The 25,043-nt window shown below is 41.6% G+C and overlaps 2 protein-coding genes across 3 annotated transcripts in view; both read left to right on the top strand.

Moving 5' to 3' along the window:
* Positions 1 to 306: 306 nt before the first annotated feature.
* On the top strand, positions 307 to 15,275 carry nudt4a (nudix (nucleoside diphosphate linked moiety X)-type motif 4a). Its single transcript, XM_084933075.1, has 5 exons — positions 307 to 874; positions 5,697 to 5,807; positions 7,719 to 7,763; positions 8,019 to 8,106; positions 13,508 to 15,275. The coding sequence occupies exons 1-5, from the start codon at positions 776 to 778 to the stop codon at positions 13,732 to 13,734; spliced, it is 570 nt and encodes a 189-aa protein (XP_084789201.1). The 5' UTR covers positions 307 to 775; the 3' UTR covers positions 13,735 to 15,275.
* Positions 15,276 to 15,371: 96 nt separating this feature from the next.
* Positions 15,372 to 25,043, top strand: part of eea1 (early endosome antigen 1) — a 17,783-nt gene continuing 8,111 nt past the window's right edge. The window contains exons 1-14 of one of the 2 annotated variants that reach the window (XM_084933069.1): positions 15,372 to 15,531; positions 18,473 to 18,550; positions 18,674 to 18,786; positions 18,878 to 18,932; positions 19,019 to 19,084; positions 19,196 to 19,226; positions 19,301 to 19,405; positions 19,593 to 19,714; positions 21,147 to 21,302; positions 21,955 to 21,969; positions 22,219 to 22,335; positions 23,500 to 23,838; positions 24,251 to 24,400; positions 24,753 to 24,872. In XM_084933069.1, coding sequence (XP_084789195.1) covers positions 15,508 to 15,531; positions 18,473 to 18,550; positions 18,674 to 18,786; positions 18,878 to 18,932; positions 19,019 to 19,084; positions 19,196 to 19,226; positions 19,301 to 19,405; positions 19,593 to 19,714; positions 21,147 to 21,302; positions 21,955 to 21,969; positions 22,219 to 22,335; positions 23,500 to 23,838; positions 24,251 to 24,400; positions 24,753 to 24,872 — 1,491 coding nt within the window. In that variant the 5' untranslated portion in view covers positions 15,372 to 15,507. The remainder of the gene's footprint in view (positions 15,532 to 18,472; positions 18,551 to 18,673; positions 18,787 to 18,877; positions 18,933 to 19,018; positions 19,085 to 19,195; positions 19,227 to 19,300; positions 19,406 to 19,592; positions 19,715 to 21,146; positions 21,303 to 21,954; positions 21,970 to 22,218; positions 22,336 to 23,499; positions 23,839 to 24,250; positions 24,401 to 24,752; positions 24,873 to 25,043) is intronic. The other variant, XM_084933070.1, reaches the window with a different exon arrangement.

Below are 25,043 nucleotides of genomic sequence, written 5' to 3'. Positions count from 1 at the left end.
ACAGGTAAATAAGGACTGCCTACTTCCACTAGAGGGCACCCCAAGCTTTGAAAGTTTTACGCAAGCCTGCATTTTTTAGTTTTGTTCGTTTAAAGGGAAAATTTGACTATCTCAAGAATCAAGACGCAACAGGTAAGCGTTTTACTCACGTGCTCGTGCAATAAATAAATAAATCACAATGAATAAAATCATCTGTGTGCCATTTCGCCTTTAAAAAATAATTTACCTTTTCTGTGTTATTTGTGACATGAAATGTTTAGATCTGTTCTGTTTTCTGCATTAAAAATAAGTCAGTGCACTTATTATCGTGGGCATTAACACGCTCTTCAAGTCCATCCTGGCTGGATTTGGAGAGTTTTAACAGCAACTCCATCTCGCAGCTCAGTCACCTTTTCTCTTCCATAAAGGAGACTCGTTTCTGTTCAGCCTGTGCGTCGCAGTGATAAACACGGATGTAAGGTGGGGACTGACGGGCTTGTTGCTGCGCAGCTCTCAGGTCAGCTGGTCGCAGCTCAGCCACCACAGCGTGATGTGAGCCAGTCTGCGTGTTGACAGCGGTACTAAAGCAGCAGAGCAGGTACAGCACAACACCAGATGCAGCCTGACGCGCGCTCGGAGCGCAGGAATGAATGGACCAGCTGCCTGGTTTGTCTGGAAGTGTCTGAAGAAGCCAAGCTGCAATATTATTGGATATTACTGAAAGCACTTTAATCAGCGACTGGTTGAAGCCCGATTTCCCAACACTTCCCTGCCTCCGGAAAAAAAAGGCCTCTATATGATGAAGTTTAAGCCCAACCAGACCAGGACGTACGACGTCGAAGGGTTCAAGAGGAGAGCGGCGTGTCTGTGTTTCAAAAACGAAACAGAGGACGAGGTAAGCTGTGAAGTTAAACCATTTGTAGGAGGAGAGGGCTTTTATTAACACGCTCTATTTTTGACACAGTCCCAAATTAACCGCTGTGCCTGACAGTACAGCAGCCTGCTTTATCGCGCGTCTGGCTGACTTTCAGTGTGTGGGGAGCGCGTTCACGTGGCTCGTCTTTAATTGAGGTGCTGGGCAGAGGTGAAGGTTGGAGAGGGGGCAAATATTTGACCTGTTACAGGGTGTGTGGCTGCAGCTGGCACTCAACAGGAGATCATCGTTTTTCACGTTCTTGCCAAGAAGGACATCCAGATTACTCATAAAATCATCCCGTTATCTCTAACGCAGAGCAGTCTCTGCATATATTTCACAGCTATGGGCCTATAAACACCTCCTGTCATAAATAAAGTAGTGCAGAGTTTGTTTTCCAACACATCAGCTGATGCGGTTTTACTAAATCTACTTTTGCTGAGATACCTGCTACTCCTGAGGCCAGTTGGTTCTACTTTTTGATTCAAATGATGATGCAACCATAAAGCAAATGTTCTCAGCCATTTTACTCACGTGAAAGAAATGTTTGTCTTTAAATTAGAGAGCTGAATATGAGGTTTTAGCTTGTTACATGTAATCAGTCGCCTATCATTTTGTCATTCGTGGAAATGTCTAAGTATACAGCACATGTATGTAGGTTCTGATGTATGTCATATAACAAGCACAGACATTGACTGAAACACAAATTATTATTCAGAGATGCGCCAGTTTGGATAAGAAACTTTTAAGTTTGATAATATTACCGTTGTTTTGTGCTGGGTCTAAATGTGTCTGCCTAGTGACGCAGACTAACTCTGGGCCACATGTGATAGGATGAGTAGGGGGCTGAGTGGCTGTTACAGTGTGCTAAACTCCAAGTGACCCATGAGTTGCAATTTATAGAAACAAGGTACAGCCACTTGCTATTCCCTGACAGATTTCCTTTCCTGCTCCTTGTGCCTGGGCCCCTACTAGGGGCGCCTCCAGAATTTTTTCATAGGGGTAGCCGTATGGAGGTCACCAAAAATATTGGGGTGGCACACTACAGAATTTCCAGTTTTATTTTGCCATTTTCAAATATAGGTTACTTGAAAAATATGGCTGGCAAAGAGAGAAAGAAAAGAATTATATGCCTAGTTAGTTTCCTGCTTTTATAGTTGAGATCACTGAAAATGGGTACATATAAAAACCAAACAAGAGTTGGAAATCCATAATAATCTGTTTTAAGTGACTGACTTAAAGCCCCAACCATCGCTTTAGTGAAACAGCAGAGCTGAGCAGAAGCAGCTTATCACTTATCAGAATGGAGTTGACTTTTAAATTGAAATTTGTATATACATTTTTATTGGATAGAGGTACAGTGGAGAGAAAAGGGGAGATGCACCAGTTATCTGTCCGGGGACATCCCCCCACCCCCACTCAGTGGCACCTGATGTATGGTTTCACAACATATTGATACGTTATATATTTATTCATTTATTTATTTTTAAATGTCCACAGCTATGTAACCACACATTTCTGTGGAAAAGTCTTGATCCGTAACTGATTTCCTTATATTATATTCCACAAAGCCTGCCTTGTCTTGAGAAAAAGTTCTCCAGGCTTTCTGAAGGTCTGTCAAAGTTTTTATTTTGACCTGTTGCATCTGGTATTGATTATTGTAATTGTATCCACACAGACTTCCCTCTAGAGTTCAGCTGGTCCAAAATACTGCTCCTCTTGTCATTACCTGAACCCTTTCCACAGAACATATCACTCCTGTCTTTCAACAGTTTCACTGGTTTCCCTTTAAATCACATTCATTTTAAGTTTCTGCTTCCTACTTGAAAAGGTGCTTATAGATAAAATTTATTCTTCTTATTATTTGCTGATAAATTGTTATTTTTAGACACCAATGTAAGTATTTTACAAGCAGTAAATCCTTAATTAAGGCATTTACTGAGACAAAGGTTACACATCGTTCAGCCCGTAGAGTTTGGCTGGACTGGGATCAGACTGTAAAGATGTCGGGGTTCTGCCCACTCCAAACGCTTCCTCACTTTCCCCCGATCGTGTTTGGTGCCTGTCGGGGTCATTAACCTCCTCTCCTAAGCTCTTTGTTTTGATACAGAGAGGTAACTGCTGATCTGGTGGTTTTTGGAAAGCCTGTTGTCTGTGTGCGAGTAGCTGTGTCTGTACAAGTGCCTACGTGCTTCACATGCCGTTTGTGTGAAATTGCGCATGCATGTGTACGTTGTGTGGATTCGTGTCACTGAGGCAACTTGCGGTGTTTCTACAGTCCCCTGGACCCTGCGTGGATTAGTTTAAGATGAGATGTGTCACTTGGAATACAAAACCAGCTAAAATAATTGGCCTTCCTCTTTGTGGCTTAATGTGAGTAGCCATAGAAAGCAGAAGCCATGATGTGGAGTAAACACATACATTTGATTTTAACTAAGATTTTGGCAATGCCATGGCTAAATAAATTAGCTCACTGAGCAGAGTAAATGCGTAGAGAGATGTGTCTACTGTGGAAGAGTATGAACTCGGACATTGAAGTGACGTTTACCTTAATAACTTAGTATTTTATTCACTCATAGATATGGACAGAGTTGCACTGTTAAAAATAAATCACATGGTTTCTAGAGAGTTTGTAAATAAAGGAGCAGAGTGAGAAAGTGTTACACTCATATACACTGGGTATATATCACCCATATATATTGGGTGATAAATGACATTAAGCATTTATTACCCAAAGAGATCAGCTTTGATGGTATGAAGATGTTATCATTAGGCGCTTCAGAAAGTTGCTTCCATTTTGGAGCGTGAGCAGAAAGATCTTACCGGTGGGGAAACCTCTGCTGTGACAGCTGTGTTTAATGCGGAAAGGGTTCATTCGACTGGCATTTTTAACACACGTGAGTGTTAGCCTGACTGGAGAGTGAGTTGGTTGCCCAGTGTTAAGGTTTCAGAAGGCAGTCCTACATGAACTCAATGTGGGTCAGTGATGCCGGATTGGGTTTAAGGTCAAGTAACTTCGTCATCAAAACACCAAACTGCATTGGCTGGACGGCAGTTAAAAATAGTGTGCAGCTTTAGGATATTTCTTTGGGTTAGAACGTTGATTTGTCCCTGTCCCCAAGAAACCTAGGATCACTGGACTAAATGACTACAGACCCGTGGCTCTGACATCTGTGGTCATGAAGTCATTTGAGCGCCTGGTTCTCTCCTATCTCAAGACCCTCACGGCCCCCCTCCTGGACCCCCTGCAGTTTGCATACAGAGCCAACAGGTCTGTAGATGACGCCATCAACATGGCCCTACACTTCATCCTGCAGCATCTGGACTCCCCAGGAACCTACGCCAGGATCCTGTTTGTGGACTTCAGCTCTGCCTTCAACACCATCCTTCCAGACCATCTCCAAGGCAAGCTTTCCCAGATGAATGTGCCTGATCCCATCTGCCGGTGGATCACTGACTTCCTGACGGACAGGAAGCAGCATGTGAGGCTAGGAAAGAATGTCTTGGACTCCCGGACCATCAGCACCGGCTCCCCTCAGGGCTGTGTTCTTTCTCCTCTGCTCTTCTCCCTGTATACCAACTGCTGCACCTCCACCCACCAGTCTGTCAAGCTAATCAAGTTTGCAGATGACACCACCGTTATTGGACTCATCTCGGACGGGGATGAGTCTGCCTACAGGAGGGAGGTTGAACGTCTGGTGTCCTGGTGCAGCCACAACAACCTGGTGCTGAATGCCCAGAAGACAGTGGAGATTATTGTGGACTTCAGGAAGCACACAGCTCCACTTCCCCCCCATCATCCTGACTGACACCCCCATCACCTCTGTGGACTCATTCCGCTTCCTGGGTACCACCATCACCCAGGACCTGAAGTGGGAGCCCACCATCACCTCCGTCATTAAGAAAGCCCAGCAGAGGATGTACTTCCTGAGGCAGCTGAAGAAATTCAACCTGCCAACACGGACGATGATGCAATTCTACACTGCAATCATCGAGTCCATCCTCACCTCCTCCATCACCGTGTGGTACGCTGGAGCCACTATCAGGGACAAACAGAGACTGCAGCGTGTTGTGCGCTCTGCTGAGAAGGTGATTGGCTGCAGACTCCCATCTCTGCAGGACCTGTACACCTCCAGGACACTGGGGCGTGCAGCTCGGATCACAGCTGACCCTTCTCACCCTGGACACAGTCTGTTTGACCTGCTCCCCTCAGGCAGGAGGCTCCGGTCCATTCGCACCAGAACCTCTCGCCATAAGAACAGTTTCTTCCCCTCTGCTGTTGGACACATGAACAATAACCGTATGACTGTTCCCACCACTAACACATGACCCTACGCTGTGTTCACTGCATCATTCCATGTTTGGCACTGATCACCACCTGCACTCATGTATATATCATGTATATATCTATCTACTTAGCACTTTTAATTCTTATTCTTATTTTTATTTTCATGTCTATTTAAGCGTAATTTATGACAGTATGTTTGCACTGAAGCACCGCAGCAATTTCCTAATGTTGTAAACCTGCTCAACATTTGGCAATAAAACCCTTTCTGATTCTGATTCTGATTGTACTTCTTCAAACGCAGTGGGATTAAATATAACATTTGATGTTGGTACTACTCAAAACGCTAAAGCTGGCCGTACTGTAAATAGACTCCAGATTATGAATTATCTTTCATTAAAAGCACTGACAACAAAAACAGGCCGATACATGAATCATTACATTAGTTGTTCTCATTCGTCTTTTTGCACCCCAACCTCAGTAGCAGAGGCCTGACGGAGGGCTCTCTCTCCTTGGCAGGTGCTGTTGGTGAGCAGCAGTCGCCATCCAGACCAGTGGATCGTGCCAGGAGGGGGAATGGAGCCTGATGAGGAGCCCTGTGGAGCTGCTGTCAGGGAGGTGTATGAAGAGGTGAATTGATTGTTCATTAATTAAACCCATAAAGACGTTTCTATTGTTTGCATGCATTGTTGGTTAAAGCCTAGGATCTATACAGTACTGCGCAAAGTGATGAACGACACCCCATTTCTTTATATTTTGCAATGAAAATAGGAAATAGGTGCAGTGAGTTATTGAAACGTACGTGGGAATATGTGTTTTTGTTGAAGGACATTTAAAGCTCATCTTGGATGTTGACTGCCGTTTATACCGTTCTCTGTCAAGATGATCTTACACTGCTTTAATAATGTTGAAGTCCGGGCTCTGAGGGGGCAAATCCATGACTGATGGTATTTCATTGTTTGTTTTCATATCCAGGTATGATTTTACTGCACTGGCAGTGTGTTTGGGTTCATTTTCATGTCATGTATTACATGGTGAATCTACCATGTTAAACAGATTGCCACTAACTGCTGTAGATACATTTTTTAGGTGTAAACCTGTCCAGTTTTCTCTATTTATTAGTGTAAAAAGGCTGTTTTGTATTTTTCAAGCTGTGCTATCATTTTTCATAAACTAAAGAAATGCGTACAAATGATTTTGTTTTTGCGAAAGGACACGAAGTGGCTAAAGATACAATTAAAAATGCGATCTTTGATAAGTTGCCTGCTATTTGCCTTTTCTATGCTTGAATTATTCACAGGTTTGCCTTAACAAACCAAAAACTTTCATATGAAAATTATGAGGTACAAGAAGCTGACTTAAAATGAGTGAAAAAGCAACTAATGTCCAAACAAACAAACAAAAAATCCTTTGAATAAAGCCTGCAGAACTATTGGTCAAAACCACTTTTTAGTACTTGGGAATCAAAATGTAAAGAAATGAGAGGTGGCTCCAGACTTTTGCATAATCACCTCTCACGGAGACAGTGTTATTTTTCATGCAGAGCACAATATAAAAAGCAGCATTCCGAAGTTTCCTTGAGATTAGTAACCATTTTATTGGAAGTGACACAAAGTTACCATAGTGTTAAAAAATAATAAGGATAGGGAATTTTATCAGTTGTCAGCTGATAATGTTTATTGGTTTTCCAAGGAATTATCTCATTATTTAAGTGGAAGATAAAAAAAAAAATCATGACATTTCATGACTTTGAATACTGGGGGCCTAATTTCCATCTCAGTATCATATATTCTGATTGCAATGTATGCATCATGGGCTCAAAGGACAGACACATTAAACTGAAAGTGAAATCAGTAAATCTTTGTCAGAAGTGTCATCGCTGTTCACAGTACAAGTCGCTCATGTTGTTCTACCAGCCAAAAATCCAGAACAGAAGTAGAAATATGTGGCAAGGATGCATGGATAGCCAGCTTATCATGCTGTGGTTTAAGAAAGGAGGCTGCTGGTGGCTGGCCAGATTGTTCACAGCAAAGTGAGCTGTGAGCTTCTGACATGGATAGCAGTGTGCTGACAGCTTTGAAGTATGGCAGTGACATTTAGGAAGGGGTTCCAGTTGCCCACATCCTGCGCCTCACGGAGCTGACGCAGATCAGGATAAAGGCGATTCAAAGCGGATTGAGCCTCATTTGTTAATTTTTATTTGTGCATAAATTTGTAAAGCCTTGTAGGCCGTTGTGTGCATTTTAGTGTGCTTTTTTTTTAAAAGAAGTCTGGAAGACATTACAGCAATGACCGGGATGTCTGTTATGGTTTGATACTGTAAATGATAGCTGTGTCCTAACTGTGTACTATACTTGAGCTAAGCCCCCTGTCTCGTGTTTCTGACATTTAGACTATGTTTATGTCTACCTGGGATCATATATGACGCGAATCCAAGTGATCTCGCTGCACAGTGTGTTGAAAGGACAGTTTCATCTGAATATTTTAGATTATGACTTGTGGACAATCACTTTTAATAATGACTCTGATTTATGTGTGCAGGCTGGTGTAAAGGGAAAGCTCGGCAGACTACTTGGGATATTCGAGGTATGTTATGAAAAATTGTAATTTGTAATCATGTCGCGATACATAGTGCTGTATAAAATCATCCTACTGCCGCACCTAGCGTTTTTGTATGTCTGTGGTCAGACAATCAACTTGTTTAGTTCATGGAGTTTCTATAAAAGAAATGGTACGGCTAATCACAGTTTTTGCCTTTTTTAATGAAGGCTTTGCACGCACTGCGTTGGTGGTTTGTCAGAAAAACATAAATTCATTTTCTCTTCATGTAAACCTTTGCAGCACAATCAAGACAGAAAGCACAGGACTTATGTCTACACCCTCGTGGTGACGGAGATGCTGGAAGACTGGGAAGACTCTGTGAACATTGGTATGCCTCTGTGTCCCTCTTTGTCTTATTATAGTATCTTATTCTAGCAGCCAAGGGTCACAAAACTAAGTTACAAAGGGAAAAGAGTGAAAAATATTCCTGTGGTAACAAGATTTTTGAGGGTTTTTATGTGTTTTCCTTTTTACGGGCATCCCTCATATGCATGTTTTTTGAGATCCTGTGATTTATTAAAAAAAAACCTAAAACAAAAGCAAGCAAAAGGTTTTAGCAACTTTTTGCATTACAAGTTCTGTTTCAGGGTTGAGTTTCGGGGCTTTCAGTCTCTTAGTTCAAGATCTTGGCTTAGGATCATACATTGGCAAGTTTTTTTTTTTTTTTTTTTACTGGAATCACTTGCTCACATTAAACATGCCTCAACTAAGTGCTTGGGTTACAAATTTTGATTCGCATAAATGTGAAAGGGATTATAAACTCATATATAGCATTAGTCTTCAGATAATCTACTGCCTTTGAAGGTGGCACACATAAGATGACTCCATAAGCAGAATGAAGAGGAACAAAACACAACGAGGAATGTGTAACAGCTCCACTGATTCATTTGATCTAAATCAGGGATGGCAAACTCATTTTACACCGAGGGCCACATACAGCTTTGATCTTGAATGGGGCGGAAGACTGAAACCCCCACTTCCAATCCACTTAAGGAAGTTTAACTACACATTAAATCCCTCAGATGTCTTAATACTAAAAAAGAAGTGCAATTTCAAAAGTTTGTCATTTAGAAAGAACTGAGATGAAGAAATGTTTCTGTTACTGTGGACCCATTGTAAAAAAAAACCCAAAACAAAACAGAAATTTCTATTGTAGATAAAAACAGGAACTTTTCGATTAATTATCTTTTACTTTGGTGGCATGAATGAATGGCATGGGAGCAGGTCTTTTTCAGGAGGAAATAAAGTAAAACAGATAATAGTCCACAGTTTAAGCCATCCTTCACATTTTCCAAAACCATCAAGTGGGCTGGATTGAAATCCTTACCCGGCCGATTCTGGCTCCCGGGCATTAGGTTTGACACCCCTGATCTAAAATTCTTAACAGAACAATTGGACAATTGAACATGTCTGCCCATGTGTCTGTTTTATGGAAAACATGAATAACAGATTCATGAACTGAGTAGCAGTTTCCCAGATTATGTCTTTCACAATGGCTGTATTGTCTTTTTGCCTCTTCCTCCATCCTGTGTTGGCTGACTGTCAAAATAAAATGACATGCAACTGTGCTCATAACTTTCCGCAGGGCAGTTCAACACTTCATTTAGCTGTAGATTTTATTTTTATTTTTTCACAAATTCAGCCTAAATTGTAAATAAACTGGTTTAAATTGATTTATATTAGCATACCTGTTCAACTGCTCATGAATGCTCATCTAATCAACCAATCAGATGGCAGCAACCAAGTGCATTTAGGCACGTGGGCATGGTCAGGATGACCTGCTGAAGTTCAAACCGAGCATCAGAATAGGGAGCTAACGTGATTTTTTTCTTTCTTTTTCTTTTTTTTTTTTTAAGTGATTTGAATGTATCGTGGTTGTTGGTGTCAGGTGGATCTGAGTATTTCAGAAGCTGCTGATCTGCTGGGATTGTTCCACACAGCCGTCTCTAGACTTTACAGCTAAAAAGTGGCACTCAGCCAGTCAGCTAAGAACAGAAAAGGCTACAATTCACTCAGGTTCACCAAAAGTAGACAACATGAGATTGGAAAAACATCTGGTCTGATGAGTCTTAATTTCTGCGGGTAGCAGGGTCAAAATTTGACATGAATGCCATGAAAGCACTGATCCATTCTACCTTGTGTCAGCAGTTCAGGCTGCTGCTGGTGGTGTAAATGTGTGGGAGATATTTCCTCATCACGTTTACCCCTTGATACCAACTGAGCGTCGTTTGAATCAATGCCACAAAGGGTTTAGGCAGTTCTGAAGACAAAGGGGGTCCAGCCTGGTACTAGCCTGGTGTGACTGATAAAGTTGCTGGTGGAGGTATGTTGTGATTACATGTAGGTCAGACATTACGTATGCTCGAATGGAGATCTCTAATATAGCAAGCGGTTTGTTACACGTCGCCAAAATCTATGTTGACTTTAAGTTAACATAGAATGTTTTTCTAAACTGTAGCGCATATAAGGTGGATGTACATGCTTAGATATGTTTTCATGGATGTTTTCACTGTCTGATATTTTAAATGGAATACTTTTCCCGGGATTGAGTAACTTGTAAACTATTTCTAACTGGACTGGAAAATGTGGTTGTGGCCGTTTACTCCCTTCACCCACAGAAGTAAGAGTTCAGCCTGTTCATAAGGGGGAGGAGTGTTTGCTGTGCCCAGCTGTTTTCCAGTTATCATCACTCACCACAGCAGCCCCCCTTAATTGTCCTCTTTTGCCCTACACGAGGGTTGCGACTGAACAGAAAGGGTTTACTACTACAGGTTGAATTGACTCCCTCGCCTCCTTAAATGCTGGTAGTGGTGGCACTCTTCAGGGTGCCAACATGAAGTGAAGGCATCCTCCTCATTATCACACCAGGCTCCAGTTATCACAGAGCATGGCAAATCCCTTTAGCAAAGTGCTGGAATTGAATGGGAGGAGATGAGTTTGAATAAAGTATAAATAACTTCCAGCTGTCGCTTTGCTGGACAGATCATTTTTATGGAAGATACTTTTTTTAGGGTTTAGGGCTGTCTGAAGTATGCCCATGTCCACACCGACACCCACTGGTGCCATGACATGCACAGTTTATTTTTGTGTGTGGTGAATAAAATGATCCTTTAGTCATCCTTTCATTCAGCAGTCTCACTCAGCACTTATTCAGGCTCTCTGTGACAAATTATACAATGTTTGCTTAATGGTGGCATGCCCTTTGGAGCATTTTAAATACAATTAACACACAGTGTGGTTTGCTTTGTGGATATTAGTATCCAAAATTTGTTCAAGAAGTCTTTGCTAAGTTTAAAAATAGTATTATATTTCTATGTTTGCACCTATGGACTGGGTCCAGTCTGAGTCTCCTCCATTTTCAATCTCGTGCATTTTGAGCACTACCTGACCCTAATCATCTAAACACTGAGTCTTTGCAGTACGCACACTCCTTTCCTTAATCTTTGCCACAGCTAGTTCCTGCTAACTCTGCCTTGTTTGTATTTTGGATACTTTGCCCTTTCCTGTTTTCTGCCTTGTGCCTTTTTTGGATTTGTTTGTTACGCTTATTTCCTGTGTACGACCCATAGTGCTCAAATCAAGAGCTTCATTATGGGCCTTTTATCTTTTTTTTCTTTCTGATTTGCACCTCATCTTCTCCACTGTGCAAGTTATTTTCACTGTATTGCCCTAAGAAATGTTTTAGTTGCTTAAATGCATTTGAAGGACACGGAAGAGAGGAGGTTTGTCTGAGGAGCAATTATCTAGGATTCACCGGTGTATCATTGTGTATCTTTCTCTGAAGAGTTTTTACCTGCTACCAGTTAAACTTCTGGGGTATTGATCTGGTCAGTTAAGTAAATGGATTCTTCAAAGCGCTCTATACAACATGCCACATTCACCCATACATTCTCACAAGCACTTTCTCTATACTTAGTGCTTTCTAACTACATTCACACACATTCATACTCTGATGGATGCATCGGAGAGCAACTTGAGGTTAGTATCTTGCCCAAGGATACTTGGCATGCAGACTTGGAGGAGCCAGGGATCGAACCACCAACCTTCCGATCAGTAGGTGCTCTACCTCCTGAGCTACAGCCACTCTGCTGCTTTGGTGTTATTGAAATTAATAACTAGAGGTAAACTAGAGGGGCAACAATGAGACAACTAACAAAACAGGAATGATCCACATTGTTTCCCTCCATTGGCTAGGGTCAGTGTCACTACCGGCAGCATGCGGTGATGCCTGGAGTCGGACTCTACAGAGATTTCCCATGTAGTCCAAATCTCCTAGAGGGAGATCCCATCAGCAGGACCAGTATCTGTTCCTTTATGAACAGGATGGAGCTTTACCTGACTTCCAGCAGGTGACTGGTGTGAATACCTTTGACCAAACAATCAGAAACAGACTTCAACATTGTCTAGTAGACCCTGCGCTCACTGCCTGCCATTGTGGAGCCCAACTGGCATTTACCAGAATTGGCTGGTCCACCAGTGAGCATGTGTGACAGATTTTAAGAGGTCTGCAGAAGCTGTGGAGAGCGTTATGCTGCCTGTAACATTGTTTAACATGATTGATTTAGTGGTGGGTTAGTGAAAGTGTGGAGAGGCTTATCCATGGAGGGACACACAGAGCTCTATGGGGTAGGCAACGGCACCCTGACCATTAGATATCGGGATTATATTCATTGTCAGACCCAATGCTGGTGCAGCGGGTCAGGGTTCCTCATGGTGCAATAGTAAGAGTATGCAGGCAGTTCCTGGTGGACGAAGGAACTGATACATGTTACTGGGCCCCATGCTTTTCTGACCTAAATCCACTCGAACACTTCTGGGACATTATGTTTCGGTCCATCCGATGCTGCCAGGTTGCATCTCAGACTGTGCAGGAGCTCAGTGATGTGCTGGTCCAACTTGTGAGAAGATCCCCCAGGACACCATCTGTTGTGCACACATTGTCAGGCATGCATACAAGCATGTGGGGGCCATACAAATTATGGAGTTCTATTTTGAGTTGCTGCAGTGACATTTCGGGAAAATAGAATAGCATGCTGTAGAATCTTTTCACTTTGATGTGGGGGTGTCTTGAATTGAGCCCTCTGTACGTTGATAATTTTCATTTCCATCAAACGATATGGCATGCTTTCGTTCCTAACACATTACCCAGTCCATATCAGTATAGATGTGCGGCATGATTTTTTTTTCTCTGATGTGTTTTCAGAGTGTTCTTTAATATTTTTTAAAAGTATATAGCTCACCAAGATCATAACATGATATCAACTGCCTTAAAATGACAGTTGTGAAACAAAGATGTGTAATTTTGCTAACAGCCTGTTGCCTCATCTCTCTCCTCATCTTTCTTCCTCTCCTCCTGTGATCACATTTCTGGTGGGAGGGACCAAGATGCAAGGAGATGAGGAAAGGAATCGAGGATGTGCCAACTGAGAAATGAGCAGAAGGGATGGACGAGCTTATGGTTTCCTGTGACCTAATATCTGAAATGTTGCAATCATATGCTGAGAAATGTTTTGTTTCTTGTTCCTTGTTTAGATTACCTTAATCAAGACCTTATTGTGATCTTTTAAGAATATTTATCAATATCATATTAGCAGTTATGCATCTATCAGGATGGACGTGTTACGGACTTAAAACAATTTCCCACACATTGTATTGAAGTGTCATTAAGCACAACACTGATTGTGTGAGCCACATGCAAACAATTCAACTTTACTTGAATCTCTTCACAGGAAGGAAGAGGAAGTGGTTCAAGGTCGATGAAGCCATAAGGGTGCTGCAGAGCCACAAGCCTGTCCATGCAGAGTACCTACACAGACTTAAGGGCACCTGTAATCCCACCTGCACTCCCATGTGTGGCCCAGCTAACGGCAATGGCCTGAGCTCCCACATGACAGATGATGACGCACCCCACTATGTTGTTTGCTCCACACACTGCTCAGACCTAGTCAGCAGATAGGAGCCATAATGGCAGAGAGCAGGTCTTCTGAGAGGAAATGAATTTTCAGCTGAACTTCTTGAGACTGATTTGAAGTGACACTGAAAATGTTTTTCAAATGTATTTAAGACTTTTTTTTAATGTATTATTTTTTTTAAATTCCTGTAAAGCATTTCCTTTTCAACTTTAGGCAGACTGCAGTGCACTGATTATGCAATATAAAGGCCTGTTTAGTCTTAGATGTTGTATATTTGACTGGCGGCACACACTGTGTGCTGGTGATTTCCTGGAGGCGGTATGGGGAAGTGTTGGCTCCTGGAGGAAGCCTTATTCCCACAGTGACTCAGTGCCAAACAATGTGCAAGATGTTTGAAAAAGAGTAGCTGCAAGTCTATGGATGGACTTTACAAACTGCTACCTTGGGAAGTTTGTGAGGAATTCTGCTAAAAGAGATGAGGTAAAGTCTGCAGCAAGTGTGGACAGCATTGTTATTACTTCCTCAGTGCACACAGTATCATCTCTAAGCACTAGTGACACTGAACAAGCCTTAAATCATGTGTGTATATATTTGAATGCTGTCAATGTGAGTGAAAACTGAGTAAATTAGAGAAAAACTTCTATATAGTGAACTGAATCAAACATGAAATGGCACATATCCTCAGAAAAACTATAATCTAGTGCATTATAGCAAATGTTTTATATAGTGTATCTGCAGAGATGCCTTAGAAGAGTCTAACAAATGCTGCACAAAGTCTCCCATTAAGTGCCTTCATAAACACAAAGTAAATGAACAGAACAAATCAAGCCTTATACATGCTGTCAAAACAACCCAGTTTTTGGAAGCTGGGCTCCATAGGACATTAAGAAAAATGTGGGTTTGTTTTTACGACAGAGGGTGCACAGTGACTGAATTTATGTTCCGCTGGGAAACATGGACCGAAAAGTATGACAGGAATTATGGTCGCCTGATTCTATTTGATGCTTTGCTTTAAACTTTAATCCAGTTTCTTCACAAGTTAATATTATTGTTTTTATTTATTGCTTTTTAATTGTCCACATTTAGGCTTTTGCTTCAGAACATAATCATATATTTATATATATATTTTAAAAGTAAGTTTTCATCTTTTTTCTCCCTGTGATTAGTTTGGGCTTAGTGTTTGGACTATACCATTAATACCAGGCTGTAGACTACTCCCCCTGGTGGCAATGGTACAGTCCAACCACAAGCACAAAGCATAGAAATGGAAAATTAAGTATGCAAAGAAGGAAAAAAACTGAAGCAAACCCCAAACGAGAGTCGTTTATTTTTGGAGAAATAAACTGTGGATCGTGGAAATCCGTTTCTTTATGTGATTATTTTTGATGGTGCTTACTTCAAAGCGTTGTATTGTGCGTGGAAGTCCTTTAACACCTAGGGGAAAAAAAGCTCAAATATGGTCATAATTTAACTTCCTAGGCTACCATTGGCAGGAAAGCCCATCTAACATCTTTCCTCATTGTCCATGTGTGACTGGGATATTCTATTGTTGCAAAATATTTAAATAAACACCGTTTAAAGATAATTACTATTGTGACAGATTTTTATTGAGTGCTCCAGAGCATGACAGCTCTTGTATGTAATCCTGAATATCACCAGGTTGTGTATCCTCCTGGTGCTGAGCCATCCTCTCCATGACCCGCCCATCCGTCGCTGCTGTTCCCTGAGTCCGGTCAGGTGTTCGCCGTTCACAGACGTAAACTTGGCATTTTGAAAACTGTCAGGATTTCTTGACGGGACAAAACACAATCGAGGCTATGCTCAGACGGATACTGCAAATGGTAAGCTATCCGGGGGACAAAGCAATCATCGGGATCGATTTTTGTTTAGGCAACTGGAGACGTTTTCCTCAGAAGACACAGGCCTGTCTATGTCTGGTTTCGTGGTGGAGACGAATGTTTTGATACAAAACGTATCGCTGATGGGCGGGCTTACGTTTAAGAGAGTGAGAACTGGTAGGCTGAAAAAGTTCCTGCAGGTCGGAGTGAATACATCGAGCGCTCCTTGCGTTGGGCTGACACAGCTAACCATTAAATGCTAACTTGGATAAAACGAGCATGCTAAAGTGGACAGGAATGAAACTAGTCTGTGGATTATAATATATTAAAATTTTATACCTCTCAAGGGTTATTCCATTATGGGAGAGCTTTAAAAGCTGATATATTTAGTCATTGACACAGTTTCTATTCGTACTTTCCGTTAGCTAGCTGTGTTACAGGAGTAGGTAGGTTAATTCATCGTCTTCTCGTCACATGCTAACAGTGACGTTAGCTACCTACTAGTGTTGGGAAGTGTTGTCATCTGGCTCACCACAACGTAGAAACACGTGTTTTAACCAAGTAAACACCCAAACTGTTAATGCTGGCAGGGTTAATTAAACTGGCTGCTTGTCTTTAAAGTTAATTGTGAGAGTAAAGAGCAGAGGTCAGCTACTTGGCTAGCTTCTTAGAAGACTACATTTACCACAAGGCATCGCTCCTCGCGTTAGTTTGTATACATTAGTTAGATCACGATTTAATAAGAAAAATCTTTACCCATTCCGTCTTTATTTAGGTCGGTCCATTTCAAAGCACTTAGTACTGTGTTGTTCTGTGTTTTTACACATTATCTGTAGCCTTGTAATTATTAACAGCGAAGCTGCAAGGACGGGAAATTGTGAAGGCAGAAGAGGTTAAACATACCTGGAGATCGTGAACGGAGAGGTGGAGATAAGTGTCAGGGCTGATTTGGGACAGAAGCATGGCAGGAAGACTGAAAAGTCCTATTATAAGATGGTAATAAGAGACAGTGGGACTGACAAAAAGGCCAGGTTGAGTGGTTTGGAGACAAAGTTAGAGAGGAAAGGCTGATATAGTTTGGATATGTTGAGTACATGCAGAGGGTTGGTGCAACAGAGGGGGATAGTATGGATAGGGTAAGATGAAGGTAGATGATCCCCCATGGCAAGTCCTAAAGGGAGCAGCCAAAATAAGAAGTAGCAGCTTTGTAACCGTCACCACCTTGTGGCTATTATTATGGGTTAATAGGACTAAAGGGAGACATACTCTGTTTAGAGAAGACAGTTCACATCACACCCCTTTTTATATAAGAGAAGTTGCTTTTGAGCCACCTTATTTACAGAGTGATTAGACACTCAGGTAATTTTATAGGTTCAAATACTTATCAGGCTACAAGATACTGATTGCAGTTCATTTTATAACTTTGCCATGTCACAGTTGCATAACCACCCTTGACCTTAAAGAGATTTCAACAGGTTTTAACAGCAGTTTAAAAGATGACAAATATTGTATTTCCAGTCCATTTCAAAACAATGTACAATAATAATCCCACTGGTAATGCAGTTGCTATTAGGCCTGTAGTATAATACAGTTTTGTATATTTTTTAATGTATGTATATTTATTTTTGAGGCTAGTAATATTACATAATACACACACACACACACACACACACACACACACTATTTGTTGAACTAGGGTCAAAGGTTGCTCCGTAATGCAACCCAACCCTTAAGTGTTTTCTCAGCCTTTAAACAAACTTAGGTCAGTCTTTGCTGAATGCCCAACTTGCACAAACACTAATTTTGACCTCTTTCATTCATGTAACCCGCACCAATAAATCCTTTTTGTGAATGGAAAACCTGCGGAACACCTAGCTAATGTGTTTGTTTTTCAGGCCAGTGGGCTAAAGCCTTGCACATTTCATGAAGTCACAGAAAATTTGTAAACACATATGTCAAATAGTTATTGATATGCAATAACACAGGAAAGGCAGATAGTCTAGGTAAATCATTGCTGCTTTTAAAACCAAATCTGTGACTGAAGCATAGCCACACCAGCACCACAGCGTCATACATGTGAAATGCTGGAAGCACTGATAGGGACTGTACAAGGAAAATCAGTCTTGGGGAAATTTTAAAAATATTTCCTAGCCAGATTACAAAGTGTGCTCCTGACATGACACTTAGCATTGAGATCAAATAGTTCCTGCTTGGTTAGTGGATGTTGTTTCTCACAGTCGAGGTCCTTTCTTTTCGTAACTCCAGGCAGCTTTCATGTGTCTCTTGCTAGAAAGGCTTCTGCCTTGCCTCTTTATCATGAAGCCCAGGTGCCCGATAGCTTAGCTTGGCCTTAGCAGTTAGGGCTAGAATGACTCTTGGCGTTCTAAAAATCTTCCCTTGAAGAAGTGTCGAAGCTCCAGATCTGTGCCTTAACACAATCCTAGATCCAGGCTCTGTAGGGTGTTTTAGTTCCACGTGGTCAGGTTATGCACTGGTAAGCACTGTTACACAGTAAGAAAATTCAGGGTTTGAATCTCCTGGTTGGCTGGGACCTTTCTATGTGGAGTTTGCATGTTCCTCCTACACTCAAAAGACATGAATGTTAGCTTGGCTGTGGAAGTGATGAAGATAATTCGCTTAGAAGTGCGTAGAAGAACTTACTGAATGAATGTATGGGTAAATGTGACTTTAGGATCTTTAATATGTCAGACTTTACATAGACAGATATGTGCCTTTGCCAGAGATTATTAACTACTATAAATATTACAGATGAAGAGAAACACGAGTCATCTCAGTTATATTTTAAATCTTAAAACAAATGGTGTTGTTAATGCTTATAACAGTGTGATTTCAATAGATCACAATGTTATAAGTTATGGACTTTTAATTTTGTCGCGTTGAGGTATTGAGCTTCAACATAAAAGTCTTATTTTCTGTTCACCAGACTCCCGGGAAGGGAGGGTCCCAGAATGCAGAGTCAGAGCAGCCCAGCACCGACCTTAACCACGATCAGACATCTGAGGTAATGTGGATGCACTTTGCTTTTAACTGAGAACTTCTACTTTTGTTTTGTTTTTTTAGTTTTTGCTGTTTTATGTTTTTTTAACTGAAGCAGTTTTCAATGATGGCATGCTTCTGTGTGCAGGGCTTCATCTGTCCTCAGTGCATGAAGTCTCACAACTCTGCAGAGGAGCTGTTCAAGCACTATGAGCTGTTCCATGATACCGGAGACCTCCCTGCTCACGTGGCCCCCACTAGGTGAGATTAGCGTTTCTGATCAAAGCATAGAGACTGACCTCAGTACGTTTGTGGCAGTGTTTAATTTAGTGTTTGTTTTTTTCTCTTTTAGGGAAGACCTCACAATGCTGCGGCAGGAGGTCCAGGACCTGCACGCTTCTCTCAAGGTATAGCTGCATTTAAACTGTACCTGTTAACGAGCGGTGTAAATGATTCTGCAAACTTGATTTATGAGTGTGTTTTTCATGGTTAGGAGGAAAGATGGTTCTCTGGTGAGCTAAAAAAGGAGTTAGACAAAGTCCAAGGACACCTGAAGCAGGTAAATGCTTCAAGATTTTTAAAAAAAAAACATGTTTTAATGAAGAGGTGACTTTGTGAATGTAAAACAGGATGCTAATGCAGTGTTTCTCTCATTCGCTCACATCCGCAGAACGATGGGCAGATGAGCGCAGATGATTCAGGTAGGGGACCCTTAAAGTGCACGTGTAACTACACAGCAGATCATCAGTCGCTAATATGTCATGCTGTTTTTCAGTACTTGAAAGGAAGCTGAATGAAGCTGAGACAGAGAAGTTCAACATCAAACAGATGAAAGACCTGTTTGAGCAGAAGGCTGCCCAGCTGGCCACAGAGATAGTAGGTTAGTGTTCGGCCGGACAACTGGGAGGCCTGTGTCTGTGGGTCTGCATCATCATTTATTTATTTTTCTTTTACAAATCCATTTGTCCTTATTCAGAATTTTTTCGTTTTTCAACCCAGCCTCAAGGAATGAGTATTTTCCGGGATAAATCTGATTACATTTTTTTTTCCATCACTGAATCCAACAGATTTGAAGTCCCGTTACGATGAGGAGAAAAGCCTCAGGGAGGCTGCTGACCAGAGATTAGCCAAGTTGAACGAACAACTGCAGGAAGCGAAGGAGGAGAACGAGCGACTCCAAACAGAGCTGGTACAACAACACGCTCCAAGTATCTTTTGTTATTTATTCTGTTCTCTCGAGTAAATGTTTTCTTTAGAGTTTGACCTCCACGGTGATTTCAGTTTGACTCTGAGCTGTGTTCCTGAAGGATCAACACAGGCCCTATCCACACATTTTTTCAAAGACATGTTGAGAAAAAAAAGGTTTTATCACCCAAAAAAGTGAACTGGCCTCAGCAATGGAGTCTTGTGGTTCAAACGTACAATTATGCTCATATTCCTGTGCCGTCTGGCCTGAACGGGTGTTAACTGTTCCAACTGGTTTATGGAAGCTTCACCCAAAAATGCAGCTAGGTCCTTTTTTTGTGTCTCTACATCATTTCGGTGGATTTTAAATCAAACTATCAAGATGTGATATAAGTGAGACTTACAGCTTTAATTTAAAGGGCTTAATGAAAAATTTGCATTACCTGTTTAGAAATGACGGCCATTTTTATTCATATTCCCCCATTTTCATAAGATCAAAACAATTGGAAAATTGATTGATAACCAGCTTCATGGTTCTCTGATTATTCCACGACAAACTAAGCAAGTAAAGAGTCTCGAGTTGATTTCAGGCATTGATCTTAGCTTTGATAGCTTTTCATTCGAACTCTCAATATCAGGTCCATAGAGATTTTGGCGCAAGTGAGGGAGGCTATAATTAGGTTTAAAAACCCAGATAAAAACATTAGAGCGAGAGTAAAACTTTTAAAAGTGACCAAATCAACAATCTGGTACATTCTTAAGAAGAAAAGAAGAAACACACTAGCCAGCTCAAAGTGCCTGAAAGACCACAGAAGATAGCTAAAGCTGATGATCGCAAATTCATTCTTAGTTTAAAAAAACAAAAACTTGGCAACATCTAACCAAGTCAAAACATTCTCCAGGAGGTAGGAGTATCATTGTCACAGTCTACAATCAAGTGATGCCTTCATGAGTGTAAACGCAGAATGTTTACAACAAGGTGCAAACCACTGGTTACGCTCAGGACCAGGAAGACCGGAGTAGACTGCTCTTAAAAAAATCCAAACAAATCTTCGGCCTGATGAAAACTGAATGATGGGAAGAGAAAAGTTTGGAGATGGGCGATACAGGTCACGATGTGAAGTAAACATTTGCTCTCAAACATGGTGGGCACAGTGGTATGGCATGTGCATGTATGGCTGCACTTCAGTCACATATTGACAATTTAAAATCAGCTATCCACTAATGGAACTAACAGTAAATTTAATCCTAAAACCACTGAACTGTAGACTCTTGGATTTACTGAAGTCAGAACATCGTACTGGTGCTGTTCAAAAGCATTTTAAAGTGTGCACGCCTGGTCAATTTCATATAGCTTTTGTCTCTTGCTGGACTTGTTGTGACCCAGTCCTTTTTTCTTTTTTTAAAACATAGTGTTTTTTTTCTCTGCCCCCTAGCTGCAGCGACCGGGCGTTGAGGATGTCGAGGTTCTGCAGAAGGAGCTGGTCCAGGTGCAAACGCTGATGGACAACATGACCCGTGAGAGGGAGGAAGAGTCAGAGCGCCTCAAAAACCATTATGAGCAACTGCAGGCTAATTACACTACCTCAGAGGTTAGAAAGCCGAAACACCTGTTGTGTTTGACACTCTCGACTGTCACAATCACATAAAAACGATTGTTGTCATTGTCTGTGTAAATATTTGAAAAAGTTTAATTTGACTTACTTTTCACAGTTCACCAAAGACAAGAAACTGTTTTGTAATAAGTTATGAAAAAGTTCAGATGTTCTTTGGGCTTTGTGCCTAATTCAGCCTTTAATTAATGCATGGTGAATAATTCAGCCCTATTTCCTGCATTTTTCTCCCAGAAGGAGACGACTATTTTTAGAGCTCTATCAGGCAGCCGCGGGCCCTGAACCTCTCCTTCTGCAAATGATCTTAAAGACCTACTCATATTTTTTACACACTGAAAAAAGCAGATTTTGAGAATATTTAGAGGTCTGGGTTTTAATTATATAATAGCTGTCAGATATAGTTGACGAGGAGCGCTGTTAGGAATTTGCCAGCTGTCTCCAACTCGCTGTCGTTTTAGTATATTAAACACATGTTTGTGTGAAATATTCAGATTTTTATTCTCTCAGCTCAGCAGCTCTGTGCTGCTGCTTGCTGTTGTTTCGTGACTCACTTTTGTCCCTCTGTCTTTTTCCCTTTCTTCCTTCTGCTTCTCACACACTGCACCCCTCCGCAACACTCACAATACTCAAGATTCGTAAACTGGAGGTAAACAAGTTGGCCCCCACATTTAGTTTCATTTCTTTGGAGCTTTGTTTCATTTTTGTCTGAGGTTTCTTTACTTTTATTAGTCTGTGAATTTATTTTATTTACTTATTAGCTTTTGTGGAAGTGAAGCCTGTTCATTACTAGTCTGTGTTTTATTTTATGCCAGTCCTTTACAGTGCTGCTTCTGTTTCTTCAATATACATTTGTTTTTGAGAAAGAGTCTAATGTGTCTTTTTTACTGGACTGCAGATGACCATATCCCAACTGAAGGCAGAGCTGGAGAAGGGTCCTCAGGAAGCAGCCGTCTACACGCAACAGATCCATGAGTTGCAGAGCAATTTGAATAACTTGCAGCAGCAAAGTCAGGTAACACACACTCACCACACCAGAACCAAACAGCTACAGCTGTTGTAGCTATTCTGGTGCAGGTGCAAACGTGTCTACCTTTACATCTGTTGCACTGCAAGAATGTGTAGGATTTACTTTTTCCCACAGTAACATTACTCAGTCTCAGCAGCTGCTGTAAACCTTCCTCTGTTGCTCAGCGTCAGGTCTCATCACAATACCCTGCTGTCACCAACTGTCTTTGACAACCCAGATATGTTGGCAAAACTTACACGCGGCACTATAATTAAACCAGCGCTGCACTGCAGGCTCTATCACTAGGGGTGAAATGCAGTCACAGGTAACAGCACTGTTGCAACGGGAACTGGGGAAACGTAGCCAGAGATTAAATTCTCAACAGCAGTCCTCCAGCCTTCTGGTAAGAAGGGGATTAGAGAAGTGGATCTCCAGCACGTTGCCACTGCCCTGTGCTTCTCCTAACAACAGGACACCCGAGACCTGATACAGATATTTATCTCATGAGAATAAAAAGGGGCAAAAAAAAGGTTGAGCAGATGGTGAGAGACAGGAGGAGGTGAGCGAGAGGAGAAAAGCAAAAACACGGAGAAGGAAGGAAATGCATAAATGCAGAGTGGGGGTCAAAAATCTAACGAGGGTTCTTGGATGTCTGTGAAATCCAGATCCCCTGTCACTCTTCCTAGTTAGCGGCATGCTTCACTATTAACAACATTATTTTCTTTGTCGCCCTGTTGCCAAGTTTGCAGCCGGAGCAAGTGCTGTGCAGCTCTGTGTTGTAAACCATCCTCTAGAAATGGCATACCTCACTTTATTCTTGACTCTTGACAGGCCACTGTTCTTTTCCATTGCTCGTATCACATGAGGTTGTGCGGGGCGGGGTGTGTTCATGACGTGGTGCAACTCCTATCACGCTAACGGTTTTAATTTAGAAAAGACAAATGGTTCATGTTCCGCTGTGACTTAATTAGCGGCTGTAACATTATCAGTCTTTTTCAATAAGACCCTGCTCACTGCCAAGAAGTAACACAAGGCAGTCATTTTTGCTTGCTATTGTTTTGTCATTCACAAGTTTTGTTCAATTTATGGAAAAACTTCACCACCATAAAGGCCAAATATCTTGGCATAGATCGCATAACTGATTGAGGTTGTCTTCTGTTATACTTGCAGAGCCTGTCTGAAAAGCTTGCACGCAAGGAGAAGGAGTATCAAGATCTGGAGGAGCATCTAGGGGCCGAGAAAGCTTCCAAGAAGGAAGTCCAAGAAAGCCTGAGGGAAAGGGAATTAGAAGTGCAAGAGCTGCAGGCTCGGGCCACAGGGGCTGAGGCGTCCCTGCACAAAGCCCAGATGGAGGTCTCAGAGAGGGCTGAGGAGGTGGCAAAGTTGAAGAGTGAGATTACAGAGCTAGAGGTGAAGCATGCAGAGTTAAAGGTTGAGAGGAAACAGCTGGAACAGCAGCGGGAAGAAAAGGAAAGCCAAGGTGCTCAGCAGCAGACTGAGATCAGTCAGGTGAGTCAGGCAGGCAAAGAAGTCACAAATGCTTCTGTTGTTAGAAAGAGTTGGAGAACAAAACATCAGAGGCTCTTGAAAATGTGCTTTTGCATATATTGTCTAAAACGTCTCTTCAAAACATGAAGTGCTTTTAGATGAACGTTGTTGCAAATTAGTATAAAAAATACACTGAATATAATTTACTACTTACATTTTAGTTACACACATAATATCGTGTCAAATATTTTGGCTGGGAGGGTGAAAAAAACAGACTTAAACCATAATATTGGTTTAAAGTGCAGCAAAAAACATGAATAAAAAAACGAACACAGTAGAGTTGATTTTCCACATCTAAATATCTGGTATTTCTTGCTCTTGGACTTTGTCATCCTTTGTTATCTACTTTACTGTCGTCTCTGCGCTTTTCTAGCTGCATGCCAAACTGTTGGAGGCAGAGAGGCAGCTGGGTGAGGTGCAAGGTCGATTGAAAGAACAGAGGCAGCTGTCGGGGGAGAAACTCAAGGACCGCGAGCAACAAGCAGCCGACCTGCAGCTCAAACTCTCCCGTGCAGAGGAACAGGTGGGCATCTGCTGGAGCTTTAATGATTCTTGCAGGGAAATTGGGAATTGGAAAGAGCGAACATCAGAATATCTGTAGATAGATTTTTGTGCACTGAAAAATAGTCAAATATACTTTGTTTATTTGACTAAAATTCAGGAAGGAATCAGTGATGGACAGGACAAAATACCCCCCTAAAAACAAAAGAAAAAAGCCCACACACAAATCTTGATGAAAGAGTTAGAAAGGTGGTGTATAATCTAGAGGATTGGTTAACAAATGGTTAACAAATTTACCTGATGTTAGGTGTATAGGCAAAAAACAGTGTGAAAGCAATAAAATTAGTAATGATGCTCATTTGTTTTTGCCTCAGTTGAAGGAGAGTGCCAGTAAGAGCACAGACCTGCAGCACCAGCTGGAGAAAGCCAAGCAGCAGCACCAGGAGCTGCAGGCACTGCAGCAAAACACCAACGGCAAACTCCGCGAGGCGCAGGTAAGGCTCCTCTGTAAACTCTCACCTCAGACATTTATTATATCGTCAGTAAGCACAAAGCATAAAAAGACAGCTGTGTTTAAGATTTATTAATTTGAGTATTTAACTGAAATCACATTTAATTTCATCATGATGGAATAAGATTTTATTTACAGAAAGATTCGGCTCAAG

Source organism: Perissodus microlepis, chromosome 7, assembly GCF_051167445.1.
Source record: "Perissodus microlepis isolate ML-2025 ecotype Zambia chromosome 7, ASM5116744v1, whole genome shotgun sequence".
NCBI lineage: Eukaryota > Metazoa > Chordata > Actinopteri > Cichliformes > Cichlidae > Perissodus > Perissodus microlepis.
The sequence above is the reverse complement of the archived record's forward strand: the minus strand, read 5'-3'. Positions and strand labels throughout refer to the sequence as shown.